This window comes from Aythya fuligula, chromosome 9, assembly GCF_009819795.1.
Source record: "Aythya fuligula isolate bAytFul2 chromosome 9, bAytFul2.pri, whole genome shotgun sequence".
NCBI lineage: Eukaryota > Metazoa > Chordata > Aves > Anseriformes > Anatidae > Aythya > Aythya fuligula.
Window position 1 is genome coordinate 16,818,387 of NC_045567.1, and position 24,706 is coordinate 16,843,092.

The following is a 24,706-nucleotide window of genomic DNA, read 5'->3' on the forward strand; positions in this document are numbered from 1 at the left end:
CCGGGGAGGCCTGCCATGAGCAGCTCGATCATTTGGTAAGCTTCTAGAGGAAAAAACAGGCTTCTAGAAGCTTGGAGAAACACAGATCCATTTTATTCTGCTGTTCCAGCAACCTGTGTCATGGTGAAGTTGAAAAGGGAAATTGTCCTCTCTGTGTCCTTTCCCCCATCCATCTCTGTTTGCAGAGAGTAGGGTACAGCTGGCTAATAAAGCAGGTGTTGCTTGATTCTAAACTGCATTCCCTGTTCCTAAACATCTCCCACATAGCAGCTTCGTAGTGATGGAGTTTGGGATGACAATTTTGCACCCACTTTTCCACCCTGAATGAAAGGAGCCATCCAAGTGCCTTCAGCGTTTTTCATTGCAATACACATTTCCTTCAGCTCTTGCTTAAATATCAGCTGTATGAAGTGCTATGCTTAATCCCCTGTATATTTTTATGTAGACACCTTTTAAAAAATAACCTTTAAAGTAGTAGTGTGGCTTTAGGGCTTGTAGGTTCATTGTAGGAGAATTGTAAATTTGGGTTGAAGCAAGTCTGTGGCTTGTAAAGTACTCTTCTCTGCAAGAATTTCAGGGAACGAAGTCTATCAAAACAGGGAGCTACATGCCAAGGCTTGAAGTCTCTGCTGGAGACGTCGATTTTGTCATCAAAATGAACGTGGAGTAGGCAGTGTGTAGCAGAGTGTGGTGTGTGGTCCGTGTGTTGTCCACCATTCCTCTTCTCTGCTCTCTCTGACAAAGCTTTTTGGGTAAAGGAATGGTGCTTTAACTCTTTTTTCCTTTCATTCAGGCCACATACTTCTTTTTTTCCTTGGGAAATAGCACAAGACTCACAACGTGAAATGTTCCTTTTGTGACTGTCATAAAAAATTAATGAGACTAGAAAAACTGTTTGTGGATCTGGAAGAGAATGCCAGGGAAAGAACTTTGTGGCTAGAGAAACACTTTTCATTTCAATTGGCAAATAAACCAGGGGAGAGCAGCAGGCAGGTATTTCAGTGCAGGCTTAGGCTGGCATTTTGCACAGCACATTCAGAAGTAGAGATTTGAGAGAAATCAGCTGGGTTGATTGCTGCCTGTATCTTCAAGTTCTCTTGGCCTGAATTTTTTGGGGGTGAGGGAGATAGGGTGATTCATGCTCAAGCAAGACAAACCCAAGAGCTGCCAGTTTGCATTATGTCAATGGATATAACAAAATATTTAGATAGAACTTCTATTAAAAGTTCAAAAGCAGGGGGCTCATGCTGACCCCAGCTTTTAGAACCTCTGGTGGGAAACCTGAGTGAAATTTAATTCCTCTCAATGTGTTTTCATTGGCGAACTCCACGTTTTATTATCTCATGCAATGAGATCTTTCTTGGTTTGTCGATTTTCTACCGAGGACAAAAAGTTCATGTATGTAACAGTGCACATATTGAATTAAAGTGCGATTAAAGGCATGATGTAATGACCCCCTCTCCTTTTCCTTTAGTCAATATTTGCCTGCGGGGTCAATACATTACAATATTGACTTCAAAGTGTTCAATATTTTTTTACCTTCTGAGTGCGTTGGCTTCGAGTGCGTGTAATATTAAACCTGTTGGTTGAACTGTTGGTCTAAGACTTACTGTCTAAGTAGTTTCAGGCTTGGATGCCTAATCCATGTAGAGCAGCTTTCAAGGCATCTGATAATATCACAACACAGCTGTAGGCAGCTTTCCGAGCTGAAGCATCGAATCTGCAGCCTTTTCTCCCAGCTTTCCAAGTGGTGGAGTTCAGCCCTGGGTGTGCGATGGGATTGTTGCCTTCTCCCCCTGCTGCCACGGTATTTGCTCTCCGCAGGACTTTCCAGTTGACTGTAGGTTATGTGGACAAACCTAAACCCCAGTGCTCCTGTCTTCCCTGTGAATTTTTTGCTGCCTGTACATCTGTGCTCTATCAGGTATACAAAAAGCAAGATAATACTTTCCAGACTCAAAATTCTGTGCAAACACGGCTTGGTACAACCGGCTGGATGAGCTGTTACACATTCAGCCTGTCACACACGGCGTTACCTGCACTCCCAGGCGGCGGTGGCACAGTTTGCTGGGTGGCTCTCCTGCTACGAACTTGAACCTTCTCCTGCTTCCTCTTCACCTGTAGAAATTTCCATTCCTGCTCTGCTGAAATCGAGCACCGTTACCCGTCCGTCAGCTGGGCACCCAGGCAGATAGGCTGTGTAGTGACAGCAGCTGTTAATATTTCGTCCTTCAAAAATGTGACGCTCAGGGCTTTGATAATACTCCACGCGAGGTGTATAAACAAACAGGATTATAACCGGTGTGGTATCTTATTATGTTGTCTTTCTGAAAAAATAAAGGAAAGGGAAAATATTTATAGATACCATGAGGTGAGTGAATTCCTCTAAAGAACCAACTGTTATAATTAGGAACCCGCTGCACTTAGAACTACTCTACAAATAAGCACCTCAAATCTAGGCTAGCCCTTCCAGAGAAAACAAAGGTCACCAGGCTTCTTTGAGGATTAGCAAACCAGAATTTCCTGGACCAAGGTACTAATTACTTCCAAAGCTGAGGATGATCGCTCCTTCCAAATTCAAATTACTGCCAAAACCTCACGATAATCCTCAGTAACACTCCTCTCCAGCCTAACTTTGGAATTAAGGTGCTTTTAGGCTAGACTCTAATTTGAGGATAAAAAGCCTAATCCAAGGATAAGGCAGGTATCAGAGTATTCCTATGGAAAGCTGTATTTCTGCATAGCCTGATGCTAAATCATTTAAGACTTTTTAGGACACCAGCAGGAGTTTGGGCTTGACTCAGAGTGAGGTGGAAGCAAGCGCAGCTCGGAGAGCCCCAAAGCCGGCCTAGAAATTGTGTCCTGTACTGGAATTGTGTCTGTTTGCAAGTGGGGGGCCCATATTTCTTGCTTGCTGTTGTCTGACAGCAAAGGGATGAAAATTGGGCTCACTATTACAAGCTCCTAGCTGGGAAGATGTAGCCACGTGGCTTTTAAGGGATTTCACGTAGCCACCACTGAGATTCACACCTACATGTGAGGATGAGGTAAGTTGTAGCCACAGTGGTTGTGAATTTGGTGGCGTCTTGAGAGTCCACAATTTTCGTCTCAGAAGGGAAGAGATGGAGAGAAATATCATTTTTTTGAGTTCTAGGCATAAGGTAAAAGGGTTGTGGGAGCACTGGGAGAAGGGGCGAAGGGGACAGAGTTAAATATACGAGTAATTACACAGAATACGTCAGAGGGATCTATACACAAAAGCATTCAGACCTGTCAGAATGAGAAAAGATTTGTGAAAATCACTTGTTGTCAGTTTCTTATCCATTTCCTTGCTGTCTCCCTAGCCCTGGCTCTGTGGTAGCTCACAGGACTCATACATCACAGAAAATTGCTCTGCCAGAAGTGGCCCAGCAGAAAATGTGCAGATCATAAAACTGTATTTTTTTTCTTTTTTTTTCTTTGAAAAGTGACTTCTGGATGGAATTATTTCCTCCTGCCCCCTAAATTCCTTCATTTCTACCTGCAGCCTACTGACTTCTTTGTGCAATTTCAGGGAACTTTGAGGTGGGTGTTCACATTGCGGATGTAAGCTACTTCGTACTGGAAGAAACAGCGCTGGATAAAGTGGCAAGCGAAAGGGCAACCAGCGTCTACTTAGTGCAAAAGGTAAGAACAACTTGTCCTTTTTTCTTCTGAGCACTGTCTTCCTTTTACCATAAATTCATTTTCAAGGTTAATTTTCAGGTGCCATTGATCAAAACGGGGTCATTATTGCAGCAAACCTACAGAAATGAGCAAACTGATGCAGACAAACGCAAGAGTTAACAAAGCTGGACTTACGAAGACAGCACTGGGTGAAGCAGCAGCTCATGCCTGTGTGTCTGTGGGCAGAAACCTGGGAATGCCAGGGCTTGTTAGCTCAGGAGCATCTCTGCTCACCTGCAGCTAGTTCAGGTCCCAAAGCCATATGGCTGTGTTTGCACTGTCCTGAGACTCAGATGAGCTCGACAGATCCTACTTGGCTTCTCTGCTTTGCTGTTGCAGGCTTGAAATTTGCTGATATGGTGGTGGTGTAGATTGTCATTTTTGTCTTCATTGCAGAAGGACTAGCCAAGCCCTTCCAGATGTGGATGCATAGCAGAGTGTGGTGTAAAACACCCTGTGCCATCTTGCATCTTGAGAGACCACAGTATTTCACAGACTGTTTCTTTTATCTGGGTATCCCAAATACTGCAAAGTGATGCTTTCTCTTCATACACTGAAGAGATATTTAAAACTGTAGAGATTTTAGGGTAACAGAACCAAACGTTAAACACGATTTTTGAACTTTAGAAATGACCAAGTTCAAGTTTAACATTATTGGAAAGGAAACACCCAAGTTTCATCTGTGCATGATTTTTTTTTTTTGGTCTGATTTTAAGTTGAATGTGCAGAATCACTTCCTATATTGCAGGCACTGTGTGTGAAAGGAAGCCAGGAAGCTTGGCTTTTGGCTTCCTGTGCTGGCTTGAAACATCAGCTGCATGAAGAGGAGTATTGAGACAGTCTCTTAAGGGCAGGTTTTTCTTTCTCTCCCTACACTTCCTTTCCGTCAGGTTGTAGAAGTCCTTGACTCTTCAGCCCTTTCCCAGATGGCAGGGCATCTGTGGTGTAATAAACACATCCTTGGTACTCAGGGTTGTGGGTGATTCTTCTCCCTTCCTGGGTGTTCCCAGGGTTGCTCTCTGGGGAGGGTCTCGTAATAATGCTTGTTCTGTTAGCTTCCTGTGCTTTATCCATTCTTTCCAGATCATAAATTATTTTGCCTTTACTCCATTGAAATCAAATTAGTGGTTTGATATCAAGCTGTTAACCTTTAGTAGCTGTTTCAGGACTATTTTTGGGTAGACGTGGTGAGGCACAACCTCAGGGTGTCTCAGCAGGTCCGTGGGTTTTACGTCTTTGAGGGCACGGGTTGCGTGGAGTAGCCGTGAGAGCGATGCAGAGGGGACCGAGGAGTGGCCTGGCTGGAAAACACCGCTTACCAGTGAGTGTTCTCCAGGAGCTGGAAGCTCATATCTCATGGAAACAGCAGTCCTGGCACAGGAGTCTTCCCAACCCTGTGGTCTCTGCAGCGATAAGCCCTTGGCGCTGCGATGCTCTGCCTCCACCTCCGACGGGTGACTCGGCAGCCACCGCTCCCCGGGGGAGACGTGGGCTGGCCCTGGGGGAACGTCACTGCGGGGCAGCGAAGCTGTAATCCTGGGAGATGCCGTGGCAGTATTTTCGAGTCAAAATACCGTGGCTTGAAGGCATGTAGCTTTTTAACGAAGGGAGAAGGAAATTTTTTTTGTATGTAGATTTTTTTTCATGAAAATTTAGCTGAATTCAAAAGGTAATTGAATGTTCTTTCAAAGTGCCTTTTTCCCCCCAGCACCAGTCAGTCATGTGTAATGCCAACTAAGTTATTTATTGCCTTTTCACAGCCATAATCTCCCATTGCTCTTCAACTGCCATGGCCTAGCAGTCAGGATTAGTGTTTTACCCACACTTCTGCCCTGGAGAGAATACGTTTTCAGAGTACAAAGTAGGTTAGATGGTGAAAACACGGTGTTGGTCAGTATTTTAATTACAAGAGATGAAAAGGAGAGAGGGGATGGGCAAAGGAAAGCAGCCAGGCTGTCTGAAACAAGATGGTAGCGTGACTCTTGTCGAAAATATGCTTTCCTTTGATGGAATTGTTTCCTAAGACAGCTGTGATTCTGCTAGAGGTTAGCACCACGCTAATCCTCCCAAAGAAGTTAAATAAAGCCACATATTTAATTTTCCTGAACCATGTATCCAGAAGGGGAGTTATTGTGTAATTGCTAGCAGTCTATTTAATAAAAGTCAAAAGTTTTTGAAATACGAGTGTATCAGGTTTTAAGAAGCGAGAAAACCTAAACAGTTTCCTCTTTTTTGGCACATCCCGGAGTGTTATTTTAGGTGTGAAGCAGCTCAAGGGAGAGGTCAGCCATAAATCCGTATGATATTTTATTGGTCCTATTTTATACTTGAGATCAAAGATTTGATCTGTAAGCCTATCTTCACGTCGAGTCCAAGGACTTCGAGACATTCACTCTTGACACCAGCAGGTTGTCAGGGTGTTGATATTTTGATAATCTCCGGCTGAGTAACAAAGAGTTGCTCGAAATGTGAATTCATGGAAGTGTTGATACAACTCTCGGGCAGAAATCTTGGCTCGCAAACAAATTGCCTATTTCCTCTGAGTGTCTTGTAGCGGGTAAGCAATAGCCTTGCTGAGCCCACCCCATTGTTAGACCTTGGCGCCCTCCTCCCGGCTCCGGGGAGAGCAGCCGATGGAAACCCTTGGCTAAAACAATCCTTCCCCATCAAATTGGTGGAGGGAGACGGGGTCATCCCGGGAGTCAGTGGTGGTCGAAATCCATCTGAGCCCAGCCTCAGAGTGGGGTTATCTGATGGGAGCGAAACCATCCATGCAACTCGGTGAAACTAAGCGGTAGGCTTAGCCAGAGTTTGTTCCCTTTTTCCTTTATCTGTTATCTGATTTTTTTCCTCCCCATCTGCTCCTTGAAAAGCTCCTGCAGCAAGCCCATTGATCAGAGCCACCCCGCTCTGCTCCTGGCCAGTGAGTCCGTCGTGGCTGCGGCAGATGTTTCTGATTTTAAAGGGAACGGGAGTTTTATCATCCCAAGGTGCCTGTGCTCCCTCCCACTGCCCAGCTCCCGAGGAATGAGGCTGAGGCTGGAAACTCACACTTGGATGCTGGAAGCGCTTTGCTAGCCCAAGAGGCAAAAGGAAAAAAACCCAAAGGGCTCCCACAAGCAGGAGGTAGGACATTGCTGCGTCTGAAGGGAATTCACCATCCAAGAGCCAGGTTTAAACAGCGCTGCAAGCCGTGGTAAGAAGCCTGCGTGTCCTATAACCCTGGGACGAGGATGTAGGAGCCCCCCAGCCCCAGAGGAACCTACTCTTCCTTGGGCATTTCCTTGCTGCCCAGGTCTCTGGTGCTGTGTGGCAGCAGGAGCGCTGCGTCTGCAGCCAGCTTCAGCAGCACCGGCCCTAAGAAGATTTCGCATGTGGCACTTGGAAGTACGGAGAGAGAAATCTGCTGCCTGTAAGCTGATTTGAAATGCAGACCCACAGCTGCAAGCGCTGTGGATGTCAGCCTTCTGCTCAAAGTGCCCTTTCCAGTATCTCTTGGGCCCTACTGGGCTGGTGGGGAGAGATGATGATGCCTTTTATTAGTCTGGCCGAGAGAAAGGCTTGGAAACCAGACAAGCTCTCACCACCCAAGCCTTTCTTCAGCCCTGCTTTCTGTGATAGAAAGGATTTCTTAGGGCTTGTAGGTCTTTTTTTTCTCCATTGTGAAAAGTTTTTTCCATTGCCCTGCTGAATGCACCCCCTGTTCCCAGCCTTACAATCCCTGTACGAGCACCGGTGACCTTATTTCTGGCTACACCAAAACCAAGCTGAAGGATGTGTTCCCTACTACAGGCACCTGAAGAAGAAGAAAAGCACTTCCCACAGGAGATAGTATCCTTCAGCAGTGGCTCAGCGAGCTGGGTTTCTGCACGCTGTGGCACTCCGCAGGGCAGCTGGCAGGCTCTGCTGGCTCTTGGCAGACAGTCATGGAAAGGGCAAAGTATTTAAAGGATGCTGGGCAACCTCTGGATTATTTGAGGTGATGCTATGCAACCCTGATATTTTGTAAAGCTTCGCTGGGCATTAAAAACGTACTTAGGGAAATCTCCTCTCATCCTGCGTCTCCTTGAAAAAGAGATGAAAATAATCCTATTGCACAAGTTCCTTGTGGGCAGCCCCTGGGATAACTCCCCGAACATCTCACTCTCCCAATTTGACACAGTTGTGACATCTTTGTATGTGAAATGCTTGGCTTGCAACTGCTAGGAATCCTTTCAGACTGCGACCGAATCGTCTGAAGGATCAGACCAGAAGAGGAAATTTAGGACTTAGAAACTTCTGTGCTTTGTGACAGCTGCTTTATTCTCCACGTAGAGCATGAAGGGGGTTGCGATGTTAAAGCAGAGGGAAGCAGTTAGCCAGGACTGTCATGATGCTGAAAACAGGTTTCCTCCTTTAATTCAGTAAGGTGGGTAAAATGGAAATACCTTCACTGCAAGGTCACGTTGTCTTACGATATGTGTGTATTCGCTGAGCCCAGAAAAAGCCAGACTGAATTCTTGCTCTCCTGTGAGATTTCTTGTGTGGCTTGGGTTAAGTTGCTTTGCCTAAAGTTTCTCTCCTGTGGAACAAGGGTACCGGGGGTTGATGCTTCCCTATTTAACAGTAGGTTTGTTACAGCTAATTGCTTGGTGAGTGTTTAGTGCTGTAATTACGAGCTGAGTTAAAGCTTTGCTTGTGTTTCACATCATTGAAAGCCCTTCCATAGAATTATAGCCTCTTGAATCGGATATTAATCCTGCTCAAGTACACTTAAAACAAGCATCCTGTTGTTTCGTTCGGGCTATTCTTTGTGGATGGGCTTTCATGTTTCATGTAGGCGTTGTGCTAGCAGATTGTTATTGCTCCAGGAGATGTGAAGGGAGAGGATGTGCTAAGGCGCAGAAATACTCCGTAAGTACAGAACATTATCGGTTACAACCAAAAAATCAATCACAGGGTGACGGCGAGGGGAGAGAGAGGCTGGTAACCGCAGCTTTTAATTCAGATAGAAAAGAGTTTGGGAGCTTTTTTATTAAAGTGCCAGCACTTTGTTGATACTGACCTGAACCATGGGGGTCTCGCGGTGGTCATTGGCGATCAGAGGCAGGCAGGGATTTCCGATAGTCTATAAACCCATTTTCTCTCCTTTCTGGCAGGGGTTGGCACCCTTCATGCTAAGTCTATAACCTCGTGGCGCGGGCCCTTCCAGGCAGCGAGGCAGACCTCACGTACTGTATCTGTGAGTTATGAATGTATGAGCATTGTTCGTGGGCTTCTCACAACTGGAATAACAGAGGCGACGGCCTTTGTGTTGCGGGAAACAGCTTATCGTAATCTGTGCCCTCGTGCCCTTCCAGCTGAAGCAGTGCTGCTGATTCATGTTGAAAGTGACTCCTTGACAGGCAGGGGCCGTACAGTTAACCTTTTGGCATTAATATGCAGTGCAATTAGAATGGATTTATAGCCATCATCTGGTGCCAAACCGCAAATGTGATTAAATATTTTAAGAGCCTTCCCTTCAAAGCAAAAGGTAAATAAGAAGTGTGCGCACTTGAGGAGAACGTGGACACCTGAGACTTTTTTTTTTCCTTGCTGTTTGGAAGAACAGTCATTCCCTTGGTGCCCTGATGGAAAATGTTATCTCTAAAATCACCAAATTGGTGCGAGGGAGTTTGGAAGAGCTGGGGTTGCTGCTGCTCTTCTGTTTGCTGGGTGGCACAGGAGAGCAATCAAAATGGAAACTAAATTAAATACCCGAAATATTTTGATGGCAAGCTCAACTAAGCAGGGCATTTCTCTTCTGAGCTTTTCTGGAAAGCGCCAGCCCAAATTACCACTCGGAATAAACAAGAAGAAGAAGTTATTTCTTTGAGGGCAGTTACTGCTTGTTCACTGAGGTTAATAACGAGTAGAGAAATAAGCATCTGAAACTCTAAATGATTAGCCTTGCTTCGTTAAACAGCTTCTAAATATTAGCTTTACTGCTGGCTTCACCTGGGAAATAACTCAGGGATGGTAGAAACACTTGGAGCTGCTCAGCCTTGCTATAGTGTGAATGCGCTCCAAGCTTTTGTTCTGGTGCTCTAGTCAGGTGAGTAATACGTGGTTTGGTAATTCGGTGATCAACAGCTGAAAAATTGATTAATTGTAAGGAATTAGGGCACAGGCTAAAAAATCCCTGCCAACGAGATTTCTCCTGGCTGACATTTTGTTCAAACAGAGCTAAGCTTAGTAAAATAATCATTGTTCTCCCTCTGTTTGCAAACACCCGGTTCAACAGTCATAAAACAGGTGCTTTTGTTTGTCTCACCATCTACACATTCCTGTCTGTGCTGCAAAGCGTGCCTTAATCTTTATTAAAGCTGTGCACCGCCCCTGTGATGCGTAGGAGAAGTTTCATTTATGCTTTGCAGGGAGCAGCCCCACACTTGCATTATTTGCCTGGTTACAGGCGTTGGTGGCAAAGCAAGGACAGTTCCCAGATCCATGCTCCCAGCTCCCGGCTGCCAGGACCGTGTCTCTTCAGCACCGAGTTTCCTTTATTTGCTGAGCCTTCCTCATTCCTCCCAGTGCCAAAAAAGCAATGCAAAAGAAGTAGAAAGCAGAGCAAGCAGGATGGAGCTCTGGCATGGGTGATGGGTCCCAGAGTTAGGATATTGCATTCCCTGTGGCAGGAACACCTCTCCTGGAAGTTTAATGCATTTTCTCCTTCCATGTGTTGTTGAACCTCTCTTTTACCAGCTGGCAAGGGAAGCTTGGCCAGAGGCATGTCTCTGCTAAAAGCCTACAGCTCACTGAGGCTCTCTTCTCTTCCAGGTGATCCCGATGCTTCCCAAGCTGCTCTGTGAGGAGTTATGCAGTCTCAATCCCATGCAAGACAGGCTGACGTTCTCTGTGATGTGGAAGGTGACTCCAGAAGGCAAGGTAACTCCCAGCAGGCAGTCAGTCATTCTGCTAATCAGCCCTGCCTCAGTGCTCAGACCCTGCCATTGCAAACAAATGGTAAAAATGCCATTCCACAACAGCTGGCTGGACTGCAAAGAACATGTTGGTGAACAGTAAGAGAGTGTGTAGGACTGTGTCTTGTCTTACCGATGGCTGGAGTGATCTAACATGGTGGGGAAAGGAAGGATATTTGTAGGAATGTTAGAAATGGAGGATTTTCCCTTGCCAGGGGACACCCATGCATTTAATGTCTTAATTCCAGCAGCAATTCACAGCTAGTAGTGTGGGACGAGATGTTTCTCCCTGACTCCAACCTTGCATTGTGCTCATGGGCAGTTGTGCAATGCAGTGGATGAGGATTCCTCTGTGGTCTCCCTGATAAACAGGCTTTCATTCTTCTTCAGTGCTGCAAATAACATCGATCCATGCAAAGTGTGATAGCCCTTCAGCAAAGGCACAGCTCCATCCTCTGCATACTTCAGCCTCCATGCCTACACAAACATTGTGTTGTTCCCAGGGACCAGTTGTGATGTCTATCAGTGCAGCAAGCCGTCTTCAGCTGCCTGCTGCTCTCCCCAGGTCTTGATTTCTCTCCCTGTTCCTCTCCTACACTCTTAGTAGCAATTCCAGCAATCTCCTCTTTGGTGATCATTGGGGTCCTCCCTGTAATCTAAGAGAGCTAAAGCCTGCCTGTCCCAGAGGGCTCTGGCAAATAGCCTGTGCCAAGGACACTTTTTGTACTCAGATTTATTTTTTTACCAGTGTTGTGTTGATGCACAACTTTCTCCGTTAAGTATTTCTTGTGCCAATCTGGTAATTTCTCACAAAAATGTACTTTATTTCCTTATTATTGTCCATGCTGCCCTAAAGGATACTGAGGCTCGGTTTGTGCTTTAACACCATGTAGTCACAGTCCTATATCTGTATTTTTCCAGCTTGTCCCTGCTCTGGCTCTGAGGTGAGTTTTATTTCTTCAATGTGAAAAACATCCCATTTCCTGGAGCAGCAGCGTGCTTACTCGTGCCTTCTGGTTGTAGCTACTTGGTGGGCCTTTTATTGACTCTGAACAATCTTTGAACAGTTAATAACCAAGTCTTAATTAAAATAAGCTTTTAATTAAATCTTATCTCTCGTTCCCTGCAATATACCCATTATTTGCTTTTCGAACAGCATTCAGACTGACCCTGCCTGGCCAGCGAGGAGGCAGAGGAACCGCAGCACCAACCTGGTGCCTGCTCGGGGCGCTGATCCCTGCAGGAGCAGGGATATCTCAGGGACATCCCCACGGGAAGCAGGCTGCCTGCGGGCATCGCAGCAAGCAGGTTTCTCCTGGGAAGCCTTTTGGGATGGCAGTCCTGGGTGAAATGGGTGAAAGGAGGTGAGTCAAAGACCCCCACCTGACCTCCCTGAACCCCCGCCGGTGGTGGAGATCGGCGAGAGCCCTGATGTGGACAACCAGAGCCCGACAGCACTGCTAGAAGCAAGCACCACCGCGAGCTCCCGCTGTTACTGCTCCAAAGCAGACCTGTCTGCAGCTAATGCCTCGCTCAAGGAAAAGCCACAGAGATTCCTCACTAGACTGCGATGTTGACGAGTTGTTGGGGGTTTTTATTTCTTGTTTCTTTCAGAAAAATAATGCCAGGCTCAGCCCTCCTCGGAGACAGGCACTTTCTTGTTTTTGTTGCTTTTGCATTCTGGAGTTTTTAATCTCCTCGTTTTCTGTGAGCATAACAAGATGTTGCCTGAGCAGTGCTGCACAGACCCCGGTGGGATATGGTGACATGATGTCTCCACGATGACTTTCCCAGGGCAGAGGCGTTAACCGTGTTGTTGTATCTGTGCTGTTCTCCAGAAGCAGAGCTGGGCGTTTATAGGAACAACGCAGCACGTTCGTGTTCAGATGCAGTCAACAGAAAGATATTTGAAAACAAACGATGCAACTCTTCTTTTTGTTATTGCTTGGTGGTGTGCTTGAAGCACAGCCCTGCTGGTCCCTTCTACCAGAGAGGAAGAGAAATTGCCTCAGCCTGAAACAACCTAGACAGACAAACATCTTTTCCAGGCTCAGAACTGCTGTCATCAGCCAGGACGTGCTACACTCACCCCCCTGAAACACTGCTCCTTTGCACTGCTCTGCCCATCCCGTGTGGCTTTCCCTGCAGGAGCAGAGCCTGCCCGTTCTTCTGGTTGGGTTTCCAAACCAGGGACGCGAGGCTGTGGTTACCCTGAGGCTGCTCGGATGGCCGCTGAAGGCAGAAATTGAGGGTTTTTCCAGGAGGCACTTGGATGTTGGGTAGAGTGAAGTGAGCCTGCTAGAGCAGGGCTCAGCCTGGCAGCTCTGCTCGCTGCACGCAGGAATTACTGGACGGCACAGGGCAGGATGCATCCAAAACTCCATTCCTTGCCTGCAAGAGGCGTGTGTAATGCGTCCAGGCAACCTTGGTGAGAAGTGGGTTATTGGGTTCATTAATAAAAGTCCTCCCATAGGGTTGTCCCTGTCTAATTTACACCTGTGAGAGCCGTTGCAGGAACAGAGATTGCATCACGCTGTTTGATTGCCTTCGAGGGACCAAGAACAGAAAAAGGAGTTGAGGAAACAGAGAAGTGAAGGAATTTTAATGTCTGCTAGTATTGGGCTGCTTGTCCTGACGCTTTGCCCTGAGTGTAGCCTGCCTGAGATTTGACATTCTAGTTCTATTCCTGGGGCCCAACTCGCTGCATCTCTCATCTTACAAGGAAGTGAGTGGAGCTCTGAAATATTTGGCCTCTTCTGAGCAAGCAGAAAAATAAGATTTTGTTGAAAGCTTCAAGTTCAGACAGCAAAGTGGAAATCCGGTCTGTTGCCTCCTGCAAAGGACAGAACGAGCTCTTGGAAACCAGTGGCAGAAAGCACCGTGTAGCCTCAGACCTGGCTGTCGGTGCTAGCCCAGGCACTGGAGAAAGTGCTCGTCCTCAGAATTACCCTCTGCTCTGTGCCCAGTCCTTTCAACCATGCGTGTGTGGGATGGAATTGACTCACCTGCATTGTAAAGCGAAATGAGAGCGCTTTCCAAACATAAAATATTTAGTTTGGGAGCATAAAGTAGTGAGAGCCAGGATTGTTAGTGACCTTCGATGCAGGAATTAACAGCGGGAGCTGGAGGAACTGCCTATTACAGTTGGAGGGCCTGTGGAAGTGCTCAGCTCATGTGAAGGCTGCTCAGCCTTGCTTAACGAAGAACAGCACCTTTTTGGCACCTGAGCACCATCCACACCTTGCTAAAGTCTGAATTATCCATTTTCAACCATCTAATAGTTTTGGAAGTCAGTCTTTTAAGGAGCAGCACAGCCTCTTCCACATCAGAGGTCTTGCTTAGTACCAGGAGCTTTTTTTGGGTCCAGCAGATGTCATCAGATTTGCTGACCCGGTGGATGTGGATCCCATACCATGACAAGAAGCTGAACCACATTTAACAGGGTGCAGCAGAGCACAGGGCAGGTGCTGCCAGCAATCTTACATCATCTCTTTTCCCACCTTTTTGCCTTTTTCTTCTTTTTTTTCCTTGTTTGTAGGTAGAGGGGCACACAATAACCAAGAGCCGAGAGTCTGAGCACTTTACATTCCGAGCCATCCCGTGCTGCATCCCATCTGTTAGGACACTTTCTAATTGAAAATGAGCTTAAATAACACAGAAGCTGTAACTTTCAGAGGTCTGAGCTGCTGAGTTATACCCTACTGATGTTGTGGGGCACAGGGGAGGGAGACAGCAAAGGTATCTTGGGGTTCAATCCTTTCCTTTTAAGAAGAGGATTTGCCTTACTGAAGAAATATCCTTGTCTTAGAGGTGGCTGTTCTCCACAGACACTGTCACTTGCAGGCTTTACCTCGTCCCTGATGAAGATGGCACTTGTAACTAAGGTAGAATTATTATTCTCCATTCTCTGAGCACTTGTGCTTTGAAGGGGTTATCACAGGCTGCATCCCTCTCCAGAGCCCTCATGCCAGTGCTCTTCACTTTTCTGAAGAGCCTTCTGCCCCTTGCATTTGCTCGCTGGCTAGATGAGCTGTTGGACTCTTACATATCTCACCTGAAAATATGCAAAATCCTTTCTGCTTTAAGGAATAATTTTGAATTGCTACTTCTACATCAATATTCTGTTATGCAGTTTAAAATGGGAATGGCTTCTGATTTAATTAATAATTTCATTGGAGATTTACCCATGATTTTCCTGTAGATTCCAAAGTAATTTTGTAGCTCAGAATGCTTTCTGGCTTGAGTTGGGGCCTCACACTACAGGCTTGATTAGAGAAAAAGGGGTCAGTGACAGGCCATTTCTCCTCCAGGCCCATCCAAATCTTTCTCAGGCACTTTCACAAGTGCTCATCAGACACTGGGGTCTCTACAGCTTTCTCCCTGTTATGCTCCAAACAGGACATCACTGCAAGGCAGTATTGCAGAGCCAGCCCCTTGTGCCCTGCTGTTTAGACTTTAGTTGAAGAGGTGGATTGCAGTCTGCTGTGTTTTAGGTACAAGAGCCTTCTCTGTGTATACATATCTCTGTCTGTTGCCACTCCTGCACCTATTAAGCTCTGAGTCAGTTGACTGACTTCAGCTCCCAGATGGGCTGTAGTTCTTATGAGCTTTATAAAAGAGTGAAGTCAGGCAGAGGAGGGAGAATGAAGCAGTTTCCTATATGAAGGAAAGATTTTATTGTGCCTATGCACCTTATTAGACACTAGAGAATCTATGTGGGCAAAAGGTCTTCTGATGGCCTCAGTATGAGAAGATATTTCCTCAAAGATGACAGTCAGTGTTGAGGTCTGTTGTCATTCTTTACAATATTTTTACAACCTCCCAAGCTTTTGGGAGTAAAGTAAGTCCTCAGATCTCCCTCTGCTTTCGTGTTTTGCAGATCCTGGACGAATGGTTTGGGCGGACAGTCATCTGCTCCTGCGTGAAGCTAAGCTACGACCATGCACAGAGTATGATTGAAAACCCTGGGAAGGTGTTCTCACCTGAAGAGCTACCCCCTGTCTCCCCTCAGCACTCAGTAGCCGAGGTCCAGCAAGCTGTGCTGAACCTGCACCGGATTGCCCAGCACCTCCGCAAACAGCGCTTCATTGATGGTGCTCTGCGCCTCGACCAGGTGAGTAAATCCAGCCCCTTAGAGGCTTTCAGTCCACCGAAGCAATTCCCTGTTGCACTCCCTTAGGACTTCCTGATCAATCCAAAAACTCAAGGGGAGAGTCAGGCTGGAATAGAAAGGCAGGTGTGCGTGCCAAAGTCATCTTAAAAATGGCATCAAATTATGTACCAAAAGCACTAAGTAAAGTAGAATCTAAAGAAAAATAATCCTGTTTTTTAAGGAGTGGTCCATCTTCCAGCATTTTTCAAAATCCCGAAACTGTAGTAAACTGGGTAAGTAACTTACACAGTGAAATAAGTCATGACGGTGTCATTCATCATCAAGCATTCCAGATATCCTTAACGCACATTACACTGCAAAGGGCTTATCCTCCACATTTATTCTTGTGCCTGCAATACTCATGTTTTCCGTCACTTTCATAGGAGTTCTCTGGGCAGGGAAAATGACTAAAATGTAATCTAAGCTAATATTTATAAGTGGGTGTGTTTTAGGAAGAAATGCGAGTGAAGAGGTTTTCTGTCTGGGGCAATTTAAATAATCTGGTATCAATTGTTGTCTGTGTCATTTCTACTTAATAAGTAGACCCAGATATTTTAGATTGCTGCAGCAAAAATACTTTTCCATTTGAGATTCAGCTGCTGCAAGGTGCCTTCTGACAGGTTTTGTGGATAGCAGGTTCTGGTAATTTATAGAACCCAGTGGCCTTCCTGACCAGGAGACTGTTTGATGGAGGAAGCTCTGTTGTTACTTATTGCAAAACAAGAATGAGTCAACATAATCATATTGCTGAGAAAGGAGCTAGCGTACCGAGATGTATAAACAGGACTATTGTATGTAAGAGGTATGTTGCAATTCTGCCATTTTATTCTGTGCTGCAGTATTGTCTCCAGTTGCAGGGAAACGTGGTCTGATTGTACAGAGGGAGCAACCAGTGTCTGTAAGCAGCGACCTTCCCTGGCAGAGCACGTGGCTTAGCCTGGTGAAGCTGTTTTGAAGAGAAGGCAATTTGATGTGCCCCATGTGTAAGACAGGCAGAATGAGACATCTGTATCTTGAACTGCAGTAGGGGAGGTTGGGGTTATATGATTATACTTTAGGATAAATGTTCTGGTGTAGGAATTGTGGTGGCTGAGGCTATCTTGCCTGAATCTGTTGAAGGACTTAAAGGACTGGCTAGGCATACATAAATAAGCCTGGAGCCAAGGGCTTTTGCTCAAGGTCCCCTTTTCTCATTTGATCTTTCCCTCTCATAGGAAATGGTCCCTTCTTAAATCAGATTCAAGTAATTTTTGGAAACCAGACTCCCAGTTTGAACTCCTACAGAATTTGCTTAACCTTCTTGTGGAACAGAGGCTTCCCTCATTAATGTTTATCGCACAGTGGTTAATAAGCTGGGCTTTTGTTTCCAAGCACAGTGAATGCTAGAGAAACATTAAAACAAACAAAACCACCAGCCTTTGCACTTCATATTGATGAACTAATGGGGAAGCCTTGGTGATGTCTGCACTGGAACAACAACCCATGGTGACTGGAAGCTGTGCTCCAGAAAGGCCAACCTCTGGTTGCGGTACACAAGTCACATTGTGTTGCGCTGAATGGACACCAGATGTGTCTGAGTTCAGTACCTGTTATCAAAATATCCTCAGGGAGAATATTTTTAAAACACTTGTGACATTTTAGATGGCAGGATTTGGCCAGGGAAGCCTCCTGTTCCAGTAATACTCTGTAAAATATCAGTGGTGGTTTGTTTTGCTCTGTGCTGTTATGATGGAGCCGTTAAGGATGTGATACTGGAGCATCGGTGGTGAGATCTGGGTTAAAAGCTGCCTCTAAGGGCATCACAAGGGACTGCTTCCTAGCCAGCCTGCTGCATAGCCAAATGATAAACTGGATTGCATTTCTCAAGTGGCATTTCATGCCGCGTGGAATCTGTCTCCTCTGGCAAAAGTGTCAGAGTGAAAGTAATGGTCTTTGAGAAGGAAGTGTGTTTTAGTACAAGGGACACTTTCACCATACTTATTCTTTTCAAGTACTGCCTTGAGAGCTGCATTTTGATAAACTACACCCTCCCCAAGGCATGGAGAAAGCCGTTACAATAAGGCCTGAATGCAAACAGTATTTGAGGGGGGTGCGTGTGTGTGGACATGTTCAGCGTATGTGGCAGGACAAAGCAGTCTGCAGCTTTTAATAGAACGAGATTAGTCCCTCTGCCTTTGTTCCCCCACTTCCTTGAGTTCCCATGGATGCAGTTCTGCGCCGGGTCTGACTTCCAGCCCCAGGCAGGCAAGCAAGGGTGGGCCCGAATGGGAAACACACCTTTCTAATCACTGGACCTCTCGCTGATTTCCTGTTGAGTAATGCACATCCTGAACAATGGAAGACAAACTCCAGCAGGAAACTAGGGGCAATGAATTATCAGACTCCAAATAAATATGTGAGTGAAGGAAATGGTCATCCCACAGTATTAAGGGAGGGGGTAGCTGGGCATGGATGATTCCCGTGCTTTTTTTTCCAAGGGATATGAGCCCTTTTCCTATATATTGCGTTATGTTTGAGTTCTGCCTCGGGGTCACTCCTGATTGAACGGTGATGAGGGTTTTTCTGACTTCCACCCTGCCATTTTTCACTGTGACGTGCTCTCGTGCTTCCTGTTAGTATTAGGAAAATCATTAGGGGACGAATTTCCCTTCCTGCTTTGCCACTGGCCATGGTGGCCTTGGGCTGGTGCTCTCCCTGCCTGCCTCAGTTTCCCCTTTGGGATGATATTTATCTCCCCTATAGCATCCTTATAATTTAGGATTGATTCCCAAAAATGAAAAACATCTCTCTTTTGAAGCCATTCATGGGCATACCTGTATAACAGCAGAAGTCCTGGTTGGCCAGGGAACCCCTTGCACCCGACAGGGCTCTGGTAAGACGCAGCAGTGTCAGCCTGGATGTGTTGTGGTGAGGGGAAGGTTTCCTGCCCGAGTATTGCTGCTGGATTTTTATGACCTAGTGTGAGAGCAGCATTTGCTTGCCCACGGTTTTCTTTCTAGCGGTAATTTTAGAAGCAGGAATCTCTAGCTCAACTGTTGAAGAATACTTGTTCGGAAAATTTGGGAATAGGATATCTGGGTCACACAGAAAACCCTGAGACAAATTACAGAGGTAGTGCATGCTCGTGAAAGCTAAGGATTTGTGGATTCAGTATCACTATATATGTGTGCCTTTAGGGCTGTGAAATTTTTTAATTCCTGCCCCAGTTTGGTGGCGACCTACATACCTGCCACTCTTTTTCCCCCATTTCCTTCCATGCCCCTGCAGAGGTTTGTAGGAGGGGAATCCTGCTCCTCGAGTCTGAGGACCTTCTTTGCAACCCTTTGCTTCTTTGCCTGTTCCTCCATGGGATCTTGCTGATCCCATAGCCCCCTTCTGGGGCTTTTTCCCTAGAATATGTTTTCCTGTGCTGCCTTCCAGCTTGCTAGCTCCAGAAGGCTGCTGAGCACTAAGTTTTAAAGGTTTAAAGTCTTTGCACCTTCAGCTGCTAAGGAGCTTATGAAACTTTGTCCACACAGACAGAGATTAATGTACTTCTTTGCCTTCTCAATTGGACCTGCGGCTTTGAGAAGTAAAGGCAAGAGGTGCCTTCTGCTGTGGCTTTGAGGAAAAACCAGTCAGATATTTACACTATTGTCTGCACCCTGTCTCCCTCCGGCTCCAGACCATGCAATGCCACCCTGCTGCTCTCCTTGCAGCCCTTGGAGTACCCACGTTATAACTGGAGTGGGGATCTGACCTGGTTTAAAAACCAAAGTGAGCACTCCCCACAACTTTTTTTTTTCCTGGCCATGTTACTTTGAAGCTGGCTCACTTCCCCAGACCACAGCTTTTACAAACACTAGCCAGAGATCAGATAGAAACCTGCTTTTAAAGAACCATCAAGTTTGCAGAAAAACTCCTCAGCTCGAGGAGCTTGCGTAGAGGAGACGTGCTGATAAATGGTTCTCTTTTTTGGCCTCAGCAGTTTATAAATGAATCACCAGGACAGATGCCTACAAAGAGACAGGTTAACAAGGATTTCAATGTGTATTTAAAATAAGAATACCCCAGGATGCTGATCTATCTCTATGACAACTGGGTGAGCTGCGTGGTGCTTTTGGTTGTGCCCGTGATTCTGCCTTTGCCAGTGCACTTACACCTGCGTGCCCAAAACACTGGCTTGGGCCAAAATTATTGGGAGAACAACCCAAAGTGCATTCACATTTGCTAGTGGCATCAAGTTGTTCGCTAGAACAGAATCGTAGTTTCCTTGTTTGCTGCACAACAGGTGTTCAGCTTTGTGGGTGAATGCAAAAAAAAAAGAAAAAAAAAAAAAAAGGATAAAGATGGCAACGATGATACTGTTATGCAAATTTAAGGACTGAATTGCTAGTGAAGTGGTCTCACTTCTGCTTGCTCTCAGTCTGCGTGCTGTGCCATCTCGTCATGCTTTTCCCTGTGGGTTTCTTATCGTTTTGAATAACTTAAAGGTTAGTAGAAATTGTACCGGTGTACCTCTGCGTGTGCTGGAGACCTTGCCTGTGGTCCTATCCAGTGGTCGCTGCGCATAAGGTAATAAGTGATCTTTGAGAATAGCTGTGTTTAATTAAAATTGGTGGGACTCCTGAAGTAATAGAGCATTGCTGCTGCAGGAAGCAGAAAAACAAGCGTAAACACCCCAAATACAAGAACGTGTGCTAGCAGCAGGCCAGCTGCAAAATGCTCTGTCATATGTCACACGAGCTCTCAGAATAGACGTCACGTACTGGATGCCAACAGTTCTGAGAAGTTGGCTCAAGCCATCCACACGTAGAAAATAAAGAGGAAGAGGTACATTGTACGTGCAGGATGTGACATTGTATGCTGGGAAATTTTGTGTTTAGTTGTGGCTAATGGGATAGGACAGGAGCACAATTTTAGACAGTAGCTCCTGCTAATGCTGTTTGATTGGAAATCTCAAGAGTCAGAGATTAATTACTACCACCATTAAAATTTTCCAATAAGAATGACTGCTGGAAATAATTATGGGAAATTGTTTATGTCATATTTCCAGTCTCGTATCTGTTTGATAAGCATACAGATCTTCTTTTCTTTTTGCTATAAGGAAGCAGTAAATGTTTCTACCGTGGTTAAGCAGTCATGGTGCTCTAAATTCGGCATATCCGTATATCAACGGGAGGCACTTTGGGTCAGAACTGATGTTTAGTTCCAGTGAGAATGCTGGGCAATGGGACAGCAAAGGTCTCTAATGTTGTGTGGACCTCAGTTAACTAAAGGCACCTGTGTTTTCCTGACAGTGTGATCTGAATCACGTATTAAAATAGGGCAGGAAGGCCGTCCTGGCTAGAGCACTCCCTGATGTGATGCTGAGTTTCTCCAGCCACAGCTGCTGCCTGTACCTTCCTGCACGCTCCCAGCGCACACACCTTTTTGCAGAGGAGGAAGTGTCTTTGCTCAGCAACTGCCTCCTGGCTGTCCTTGCATCTTTCTTGGTAAAGAAGCTGCTACAACAACAGTGCATGAGGCAGGATGAGCTGTTCATACAGCACTGCAAGATAAATGGAAATACGGACTGACAAGGAGCTTTCACTGCTCACTTCCTATCACAATTCCACCATTGTCTGCTGCTTTTCTTTGATGTCTGGCTAAAGAGACATCGCTGATGCACAGAATGGGGACAGCAGGTGCTACACGATCATTACGGACAGTTGCTTAGACTGTGTGATACATTAGGCAGCTGGGGAGATGTTAGATATATTTGGAGGTTAATTTCCTTTGGGGATTTTAAGTCTTTTGCATAGCCCCAGTTAATAAACCAAAACGAGCATCTAAGGCCACAGCTATCTTCTGGGCGATCCTGCTCTTCTCTGCAGGAGTAATCAAAATGCATTTGCAAAGGTGCATTAGCGAGGTAGAAATGTTTTTCAAAACGTCTTTCCTCCAATACCAGAGGGGATCGTGGTGCTTTGCAGGCCAACATGAAATGTCATCGTTGTCGTCAGGAGCAGCGAGTGGCTCGGGTCAGGCAATTTGCGCACACACTGAGGAGACACGCAGGAGGGAGGCATTGCGGGATCATGTTAGGGAGTTGGGTCTGTGCTGGCTGAGCATCTTCCTGCTCGCATGGAGATGGTTGGGGTGCCGGTAGGTTTTAAGATATTTCGATTCAATCAGGATTTTGAGTAGAAAGCCCTCGGAATCTAATTGTGGTGGGTCTTTTGCCCTGGGATTTTAATGAAGTCCTCCCAGGGGTGTGAGCAGGATTGATGTCCTTGCACATATCCTGCCGTTCCCTGATCGTTCTTTTAGAGCTGAGCAGCTGTGTCGCAGCAGGAGCAGGTGGTGAAGTGGCTGAGCTGGCTCCGGCAGGAGTGGGGAGCTGAGCGCTGGAGCGCAGGGCTCGGCTGTAGAGCATTGTGCTGGGAGCCACCACAGCCAGATGCCTGGGCAAGTACGTTTGGGAAGGAGCTCCCCACACAGTAGTGCTCTGGCCTTGATTTACCATCCGTAATGCAAGTTTGAGTTGTGACCTTCTCTATTCTTGCTAGAGTTTCTCAGCCACTAGCTCAGATATTCAAGTTCTCTCTTCATGTACAAGTGGTTTTCTCATAAACAAACACAGCTTAACCCATTAGTTTTACCAAATCCATGATATACCTGAAAACTCGGAAGCTCCTCAAAAAAAAAAAGGAGTCTTATGCTTTAATTTTGATACGCTATCTGTCACAGCAATAGCTTCATAGATTCTGCCAGCAGCAGCAGAGCAGGTATCAGAGGGGGGGCTGGCTCCATCCTCCCAGGCGATGGGAAAGGCACGGAGGTGAAGCAGTGCCTGAGCTGACGCAGTGAGTCAGTGGCAGAGCTGGCAGCACGGCCTTTTCCTGATTCCCAGGCTAAATCCGGTGCCTCAGGCCAGAGCTGATCATTCTCATCCGCTCATGTTTATTCCTGCCAGTTTATTTCTATTAAATAAAAAACGTTGGGTTTTTGTTTGTTCCCGTTGCTGGCACTGTTAAGGTCAGTCTTTCATCCTAGCTCCCCAGCAGGTACTTCTCAGCCCAGAGCAGGGCAAAAAGCCACATCAATGTGAAGGTGTTAACGGTGGCCAGCACTTCTCTGCAACCCAGAATTGAGCAGTGGTCTCTCAAGTGATCTCACTCTCCCCACCCCTTTTAGTTCTTGAGCTTTGGTGGTGCAGAGCTTGCCTACGTGTGTCAGCTGGTGTGCTGCTGTCCCGTGGAGGTCTGTTGTGCTTAAACAGGACAGTTCAGTGGGCACTGCTTCATCACACTTTGCAATTTGCTTGGCTTCTTCCATCAGGCGAATCCAGTTGCTGCTAAGCTATGAAAAGGGGATGAGCTGGCAGTCATCACGTGCTGCTTGCTGGTAAGGCTGGAAGTATTCACACGAGAAGTAGACACCTCTTGGTTTCCTGGACTAGCCAGAATAGGAGGGTCTTGCCCATGCTTGTGTGATAGGCAGCATGGGGTCAATTGCTCACAGGGACCCCAGGTAGTGCCCAATGTCTCTAGGGGATAAAGGGGGCATCTGTAGCAGGTGCTTAATGTGAAGGAATGTGTCTTAAAAATGAAGCTGTTAGCTAATGTGAACAGAGAATTCAGTGCTTCATCCACCTGAGCAGATCTCTTTGGTATTTTTGAAGGTGGTAGGAAGAGGAAGTTTCTTCTACTGATTATATTCAAAAGGGAAGGAAAAAGGGCGGAGAAACTGGTTCTCAATGAAGTAAAAACAAACTGGGTTCTCCAGTATCTCCAACAGCAAGACAGATAACACAAAACCCAGGAAAACATGTGTTTGTGTAGAGGTGCACGTGGGGTGAGTGTTGGAACAAAGTTCTGATTTTGCCTTTTCTATTGAGGAAGCAATCTTTGCCCCAGAGTGTCCTGCCTTCCAGTTGATGTTTTTCTTACTAGCGATGAACAGACGTCATCAGAAAGTCTTCAGTTGTTTCAGTTTCCATTTATCACATATTTGAACGGAGACTTGACAAGGGTTTTTTTTTCCTAGGTATTAATTATTGCTGACTGCGTGGCTAATCCATCATTCTTTCAGATGGACTCAGCGTGTGTTGAGTGATGCAACTTCAAATGTGATCAGTCTGCCATAGGTGAAGATGCAGCAGCTCTTTGTCAGAGCCAGCTCTGTTTCACCTAACAGTAAATGGAAGAAAGGCTGATTGTATAATGACAAAGGACAACATTTGGAACGAGATGAAAGATTCGGACATTGCAGTTCTGTGACTTCTCATTTCAATTCCAAAGTGAGAGCAGGGGTGGGGTGGGGGGGATTCTTGCTTTCCATGACCACAGCTCATTTTATAAAGTGTCTCTGGGCATGGCCACTCCTTCTAAATACTGGGACACTCTATCTTTCCTCATCTGTTACATACAGATGCTGAAGTACAAAGAAGCTCAGAGAGCACCTGTGGCTTCCAGAGCCCTCTGAAATGAGACTGCCAGAGTCGTAGCCAAGATCCCAGCAGCCGAGTTGAGGATGGAGCCCATTTTGACTATTTTGAAGAAGCCAGTGCCTGCTCAAGCCCATTTTGGGGTTTATCTTCGGGTTTATCTTTTAACATTCCAAGTCCAAGCCCATGCCTCCTGAAACGATAAGCCCTGCTAAAGTTTGCAGTGATTCACTGGGACTGCATTTTGTTGAGCAACCCGTTGCTTTCGCTTTGAAAGCAAATGACTGTGAATCTGTCTTCAGTAGTCTAGGTCATTTATCTTGCGCTTCTCCCCATCTTCGTACAGTAATAAGGAAGTTCTTCTAGCATGTGAGCATAATTCAGTGGAGATTTCCCCTGAATACGTAATTGCATAAAATGGGACCATGAGGCATGACATCTCAGATAAGGTTGCTGGTCCGTGTTGCACTTTGTTTTCAGGATTTGTCAATAGTTGGG

At 46.1% G+C, this 24,706-nt stretch overlaps 1 protein-coding gene across 1 annotated transcript in view; it reads left to right on the forward strand.

The window, feature by feature from the left end:
• Nucleotides 1-24,706, forward strand: part of DIS3L2 (DIS3 like 3'-5' exoribonuclease 2) — a 188,494-nt gene that overhangs the window by 111,921 nt on the left and 51,867 nt on the right. Inside the window, exons 12-14 of the mRNA XM_032193590.1 lie at nt 3,554-3,666; nt 10,504-10,611; nt 15,526-15,759. Of these exons, the coding sequence (XP_032049481.1) occupies nt 3,554-3,666; nt 10,504-10,611; nt 15,526-15,759 (455 nt within the window). The remainder of the gene's footprint in view (nt 1-3,553; nt 3,667-10,503; nt 10,612-15,525; nt 15,760-24,706) is intronic.